Here is a 7,907-nt window from a genome sequence, read left to right as displayed (position 1 = left end):
AATGCTAGCATCAGACCCTAGAAGATCCGATGCTGTGAAACGTGCTTTAGCAAAATAAGCTCCTCTTTCATTTATTGTGGTATCTTCTTCTAAACATTTGCATATGGTACCGCTAAACCAAGGGTGTCAAACTCAGTTCCTGGAGGGCCATAGCCCTGCACAGTTTAGATATAACCCTAATTAAACACATCTGATCCAGCTAATCTAATCATTTAGGCTTATTTGAAAACTACATGGTATGTGTGTTGGAGCAGGGTTGGAACTAAACTCTGCAGGGCTGCGGCACCCCTGCGCTAAACTGATGAATACATTTTGCTCTTTGTATAGATAGCGAGTAGCTCTTTGGTCGTAATATCATTCCAATTAGAAGCCAGTGTTATCTTCTTATTTACATTTTTGTCTATATACAAATGTTCTTCTTTGCTAGATAGCTTTATGTAAATCTCCATCAAATGTGTGTCAGTGAATTCAGTAAAGCTCTGGCAGTCTGAACGAGCAAAATCCAATTATTTTGGAGTCTCAATTGCCAGAAAAAAACTGAATTCAAGGCACAATTATACCTGGTATGATTACAAGTAAACAACAGGCTAAATACGGGGTAAATCAAGTCCAAACTGATTTGCGCTTATCCACTTTCAACTGCATTCGAAGGTGGTTGACAACTCAAGTGAAACACTCATGTCGTTGAATGCATCCATACTGTGATCAACCTCTTCGCTAAAACAAGGGTTTCAACTTTGCCCATTATGAGCAGCTTAAATAAGTGTCCAATTAAAAGAACTGGATATTTTTCTTGTGTGCTTTATCAACACACAGTAACCCAGTGAGATAGTCTGCAGTGTTGCAGTCATGAAACCAGGGACCCTGCCCTTGACATCCAATCACAAGTGGTCAGAAGAGATGCATTTGAGCACTTGTGATCGGATCAACCAAAACGCAAGCAAAACCAGGTGTAAACGGGCCTCAGTGTGGAAGAGTGTCTTGCCATTCCCCATCCCCCAAGATGCAGGGTGCTGAGTGAAGCCTCTTGCAAGTGATAAACAGAACTGTCACACTCTAAACGTCCCTCACACTGCCTCCTGTCCAGGCGTCGGAGACAGATGGACCGGGAGAGTCCATGTGCCTCACACATTTCCATTTTTGACCGTGCCTGCAGCAGTCCTCCCAAAATAACCCCCATTCCTCACGACCTTATATGTGCAAGGCCTCCGCGAGGCTACAGTCTGGGGGAGAATCACAAATCCAGGCCACACGAGACACGCCGTTGACCCATTGTTGCTTTGTGGTTGTTAGCAGGCCTCTGTCTTGCTATGCATCTCGTAGAACTAGATCAGGAGTGTTTGCTACACCTTTTTTCGTACCTTGACAAGGACAGTCGCCACAGCCTGTCCCTGACCTGTGTACGACTAAGACAGGTCTTCTTGGACCCACAGCTGTGGATGCTACTTCACTTCAGGTCTCCGTGCGAGCTGAGGAAGGACAACTATGTTCTGGGCTCTTCACTAAGGTACCTGGATGTATCCTGGAACTCGTGCAGGGTCAAAGTGTGCAACATTGAGGACTGGATGAAGACCATATTCCAGAAGGACCTCTGCAGGAAGCACGAGAGCCTCGTCAGTGACTTCCTGGAACGTGTTTGCCACATGTGAGTGTTTCTGTTTGTCTTGGCATCAACGTTCATTTTGTCATTGGTTTGATCTTGGACAGGCAGATGTTGCTACCCTGAGATATTTAGAAAGACGAAGTAACCTTAATGAATCCCACATCCACTTTTATTTTTAGAAGAATAGTAATGACTCCAATATTACGTTTCTGTCATCATTACTGACCCTTGTGTTCTTCCAAACCGTGAAAGAAGAATGTTAACACAGATTCAGTTAACACAGAGTCCCATTGTAAGCAACAGTATGCAGTGCCTTACAAAATAAATATATTATTAACAAAAGCAATATGACAAATTTGTGTGAGAAACTGAAAACTTGACTCTAGGTTTTACAAAGACACCAAATCATATTCGATTTTTGTTTCATAACTGATCGCGCAACCTGTCGAGTTTGATATGCACAAGAGCAAATGAGATTTGAAAGCTATGGTGGAGGGAATGATTGTCAGTAAACAACGACTTGAAGTTACCGTGAAATCAAAATGAACATATGCTTATATTTCAGGTAATGCTGTGTGATGTGTTTATCATAAATGTGCATGTCATAATTCTTTTTATATCTTTAATCAAAAACATGCACATCCTTTTCCCACTGCAACAAAGTCTCTTCTCTTATGACTTGTAAACTGGCATGTTTGTCTGACAGCCTGACGTGTTTCAATCCATCCCCTCCAGCAACTTGTTACTCACTTGAGATTGCAGCGATTAGCAAATGAAAAATATCAAATCAAGTCTTGCTTATTTCCTCATTCGAGAAGCCGTTTGCTCAGATATACGTCACAATTGGGAAGAAAAGACTCACATTTCCCGCTTCATGTCGACTTATTTTTTGTCCTGTTCCCACAGACTTCATACTGACTATTTCTATGATTTCTATGACTTTTATAGTGTTTTTTTTTTACTACTTGACAACCACTGGTAACTGCTTTTGTTGTGCGGAAAAGAGCAGCACAAACATTCTTCAAAATATCAACTTTTGTGTTCCCCAACTGAAATAAGTCAAATAGGTTTGGAACAATGTTAGGGTGAGAAAATAATGACATTTTTGTAAGAACTAACTCTTCAAGTCACAAAATCATCAAAATATTTTAAACTCAAGGGAAAACAAGTCACAATTCAATGTTTATGAACTCGATCTGGTTTAGGAAGGAGCAAATATGCCTTTGGCTGTGAAATTAATTCATTAAATCCCTATATGAAAGATTGTAAATGGAATCAAAGACACTGCACTGCAATTTTGAACATTGCCTGCAACAACTGGCCCATCACACACCACAGCTGCAGGCACACCGCAGACCCCTCAGTCAACAGGATTCTGTGCGACTGTCACCCATATGGACTCAGTATGTGTTTTACCACATTCATTAGAAGAACAGAGCAATACGCCGCCCATTCAGCCACTTTTGTTTTTGTGTGTTGCAGCATTACTCATTTACCAGGTTCTGTTAAGAGTTGAGAAGATTTACATGAGTACAAAACATTCAGCCATTAGAAACATTTGTTTTTGAGGAACGTGGATACATTTAGTACGCAGCGTGATATTTTTTAAGGAACATACGTCAGTGGTGAGAAGCTTAAAAGTGCTTCAGCATGAGCGTTCCTCACGTAGCCATTTAACTCCACCAGTGTCTGACTAATGGGGATCTGCTCAAACCTTCGTTCTTTAAAAGTTCATCCGAAACACATTTTAGCTTCGAGCAAGCACGTCACAGTCTTCCACCAATAGATGCGGCTTGTGGTCGAAGCGTGCTGAGGCTGGGAATGCAGTTTGCCTCAAGTTTTGAGTGACAAGGTCTATGGAGTAGCACGCAGAGCACAGCTGAATTACCCTCTGGAGTTTTAAGGGCAGATCTGTACAGCCTCTTCCAGGCAGCCAATAATAACGGGAGACATGATGGAGCTCTGCGGTTTCTCCCGCTGCTGTTTTGCACTGTAAACTCACTTATGAGGAAAAAAGAAACTGTGTAATTTGGCAAAACACTCTTAAAATAATAAAAAAGGGTTTCTTCGGTGGTTCTTTGCATCACCCTCAGATAAGAGCCAAACTTTACATTTACTGATCTGAAGAACGTATTATGAAACTTTTTTAGTCAACTCAAAATGGTGGTTGAAGGTTTTGGAATTTTTTGATGTTATATTACGGGTTCCTTGGGTCAGGGTACTGGTTGGTTCTTTAAGGAAACAATTCAATGATGGTTTCCTCAAGAACAAGATGATAATTGTTTGCAGAACACAAAACATGTTTGGTACCAATTGAAACCTTTAATTTTAAGAATGAAGGATAAGTGTGAAGATGGATGTTTTTTTGACCAGAGATCTGGAACAACTGAGGAAATCAGTAGGGTTCTTGAGGTTGTTATATGGCAAAATCTCAAAAATAATTGCTCCAAAAAGTAGTTCTCACAGCAATGCCATATAAGAACCATTTTGTTTCCCTAAAAAGCCTCTCAGTGAACGGTTCTTAAAAGAACCATTTTTTTCTTAGTGTGAAGAACATTTTAATAATCTGAAGAACCTTTTTCCACCATAACAAACATTTTGTGGAATAGAAAGTTTCCATGGATGTTAAAGGTTCTTCATGGAACCACATGACAATAAACAACCTTAATTTTTAAGAGTATTTTTTTTTTAATGATAACTAAATTCTTTATGTTCATTATAGGTTCTTCAGATCAGAGTGTCAGTTTCTGATGTGTCTAAAGAATCAGTAGACAGGACCTAGAGCACACAAAGATCTTTGAAAAGGTTCTCACCAGGAATTCAGAAATATGACACCAGGGTGCAAAATTCTCCAAAGAACTAAAGCCAACTCCAGATGGTTGTTGAGGGTTCTTAAAAGGGTTCTTTGGAGGCTAAGAAGTTTTTGATGTTACATTATGGGTTCATCAGCATAGTGGCAGTTGTTCTTTGACCAGAGTAAATTGGAGGAACACATGATGAAATTAGAGAGAAGCAGAAAGGAGTTCCTCTGAGTGAAGTCCCTCCCTTGTGAGCTCTCCTCTTGTGATTTGCATTGGCAGGTGGAGCCTACAATAAGTTCTTTGTTGATGAGGGTGGAATGCACATGTGCGCGGTGTGTGCTTGTGTGTGTGTGTGTATGTGTGTGTGTGTGTCTCACTCACTTTCCTACAAAGACACACACACACACACACTTGCTTACGCCATTGTGGCAATACGTTTCAGCTGCAGGAAAATGTATAAAACACTGAGCGCATGGGGAAGAGACAGTCTCAGATGGTGTCATTAAGTTCAAGTAGGGATCTAGTTTTACTCTTCAAATAAAACTTTTATTTTCTTTCTCTTTCTTGAACACCTTTTGCCAACTTACTCTTGGCATCTATTAAAATTCAGAAACTAATTCAGCTGAAATTTGAACGCACACAAAAAATAATGGTTTCCTACCTAGAATATATTTCAGATTTTCTAATAAAAAAATATCTAAACATCCTTAAAATTATAAATTTACCCAAGAATTATGATAAGTTAGTAAGGGTATACATACATACATACATACATATAGATAGATATGTCTCTCTCTCTCTCTCTGAATATATATATATATTAAGGATGTTTTAAAGATATTTATTTATTTATTTACTGGAGTAGTGTTGATGCTTAAACCGTAATATGTCTTAACCAATTTAACATATCTGCATTATAATCTAATTTCCTACAATGAATATTTTGATAACCTCTCTTGAATTATTAAAAATGCTGATGATCACAATATACCATCACTGTAAATGGCTTGTAACTCTCAAAAAGACACAATAATCTGACTGCTTTAATATCCTGCAGACCTTTGACTCCAAAACAAGCAACTGAATGAATATGTTATGGATATTGCGCAATATGAATAATGCCATTTCTCAAAACAGGCTATTAGAAACCAAAAAATAAAGAATGCAACTACATTTGACCACATCCATTTGCTGTGTGGGACTTTTTCTGTCGACATTCTTGGCGTAGACCGGTCATTAGTGCCGCTTCAGGGAAAATAAGTCTCTAGACTCAGTCCTATGGCCCTAGACACACCCTTCACAGCGCCCCGAGAGTGACATTAGTCTCTTGAAAGACTACTGTCACTGTGATGACTCTCTGAGTTCAAAGAAAAAGTGCTGAATTGAATTCCTGGTAAATGATCGTCATGCCACATGTGGGATGTCTACAGTGGCCATATCCACATGGGGAAACCTTCACGGTTTGTGTTATGGAAAATATTAGTAGGGTTTTAGCCCCCCACACCCAGCCTCATTCTCAGAGGCAAAGTAAAATAAGACTTAGTTAAGTCTTTGTTAGTTTTTCATTAAGCCTGTTTGATGGAAATGCCTTTAAAAAAACAAAGCAAACAAAACATCTGCACAAAAGAAGGGTGGAGCTACGAGAGGAAGGCATGCTTATGTAACCGGGGATGATGCGACACATATCTGGCATGTTTACTTCATCTAGCCAGCTCTGAAACTCCTCCCGCTCAAACACAATGCCTGAAAGCTGCTCCAGTAGAAATCTAACCAACCGATCCCTGAGGCTTTGAATTCTTGCAAGCCTCTCTTATCCTTCCTCTCCTGCTGATCCCTTTATCAGACCGTCTATGTCAGCGATGGCCGTCCGTGATAATAAAAGCTATGGCACGTGTAGTGTGAGATCCGCCCCATGGCCAGGGTTATTGGGACAGTGCTCATAACACTTACAGGCGGCTGGAATGTGCCGGTCTCACATGTGGTTAAGTGGTAAGATTATGTAAGAGTTTATATAATCTGCATCAGTAAATGTGAATGACATCTCAAAGCTACAGCCATTAGCTCGCTCCGTGTGAGCATGTGTGACTGCTGACCCTGTGTGAGTCCACCAGCAGGCTGCGGCAGAGAAGAAACACGGACACACAGAAGGGCGACTTGCCAGTAGCCGGTACAGAAGGTTCCTGCTGCCCAAGCTCGCTGGTATGGGCATGAGAAACAGCTCGGCTTTCAGCTGGTGCTATTTAGCAAGAGCACCAGCTGTGTTTATGTGGCAAAAACAGCTGATACAGCAAACACTGGCTTAGGGAATGGTTTTTGTTACGCTATTCTTAGTATAATACCATGCAAATGCCTGATGGGCCACATAAATTACTGCCTAAACAGTCTTGGGTTACTGTTACTATGTTGCAATATGTGTCAATTACTGTCTATTGACAGCACGTTTATGATACGGTCTTCCGCTTGATGCATCCCCGAGGAATAAAAAGCATTCGTAATGCAGTAAACTAGCGTGTTTTCTAACCAGTTAATTTCTGGCGGGCGTTTCTCTTACAAGAAATCATTACATATGTGCAATTCATATCCTATTTCTCACTGTCTAATCACTTAAAGGTGTCTTTCTTGATGAAAATACTTTCTTTGATACCAGATTAATATGTTGGGACAACTATAGCTAAGCTGTTTGTTGACTGATTTTCCAAAAAATAAATAAATAAATAAATAAAATAATTTTAAAAAGGCTAAAGGCTAATTCTATGGCGTTTTCAAAACATTTCTCTGTTGTTTGAGAATTCCGACCAGCCTGACATGGCAACATGGGCTTAACTAACGGGGTGTTCGATGTTCCTGCCGGACCCGACTCCAATGGTCCCAAGTCCAATGGTCCAGGAAGGCCTGAATCTGTTGGTCCCAAGTCTGGCGGTCCTGGAGTTTCCGACTCCGGTGGTTCCAAGTCTGGTGGTCCTGGAGGACCCGACTCCGGTGGTCCCAAGTCTGGTGGTCCTGGAGGACTTGACTCCAGTGGTCCCAAGTTCGGTGGTCCCAGGGGTCCCTGAGCAAGCCGCTCCAGAACAGCCTGCCACAGAACAGCCCATTCTCACTGCTGTTGCCACAGAGTCCGTCACTGAGCAACCTGCTCACCTTGTCACAGCCACAGAGGCTGCTACAGTGCTGCCCGATCTCTGCTGCTGCCATAGTCAAGAAGGCCATCTTTGCCTTTCACCTCATGGCTGTTCTGCGTGCCTGGGCCGCTTCGAAGTCCACTCTAGCTTCCCTGGAGCCTGCCTCAGAGTCCCCTCTAGAGCCCGCTCCGGTCTGGGAACCCTCAGAGTTCACTTCAGAGCCTGCTCCAGTCCAGGAGTTCTCAGAGTTCACTCCAGAGCCTGCTCCAGTCCAGGAGCCTGCTTCAGACTGCTTCAGAGTGTGCTCTGGCCCAGGAGGCCACTTCAGAGTCTGCACCGGCCCTAGAGCCTCTCAAACATCCAGAGTTTTCAGTTCTTACTTGG

At 41.7% G+C, this 7,907-nt stretch overlaps 1 protein-coding gene across 1 annotated transcript in view; it reads left to right on the top strand.

Annotated features, from left to right (window-relative positions):
* Positions 1-1,310: 1,310 nt before the first annotated feature.
* Positions 1,311-7,907, top strand: part of fbxl22 (F-box and leucine-rich repeat protein 22) — an 8,296-nt gene continuing 1,699 nt past the window's right edge. Inside the window, exon 1 of the mRNA XM_016499377.1 lies at positions 1,311-1,645. Within this exon, the coding sequence (XP_016354863.1) occupies positions 1,311-1,645 (335 nt within the window). The remainder of the gene's footprint in view (positions 1,646-7,907) is intronic.

Source organism: Sinocyclocheilus anshuiensis, unplaced genomic scaffold (assembly GCF_001515605.1).
Source record: "Sinocyclocheilus anshuiensis isolate Anshui unplaced genomic scaffold, SAMN03320099.WGS_v1.1 scaffold1054, whole genome shotgun sequence".
Classification (NCBI taxonomy): domain Eukaryota; kingdom Metazoa; phylum Chordata; class Actinopteri; order Cypriniformes; family Cyprinidae; genus Sinocyclocheilus; species Sinocyclocheilus anshuiensis.
Note: the sequence above shows the minus strand (reverse complement) of the source record. Positions and strands in the feature narration are given on the sequence as shown.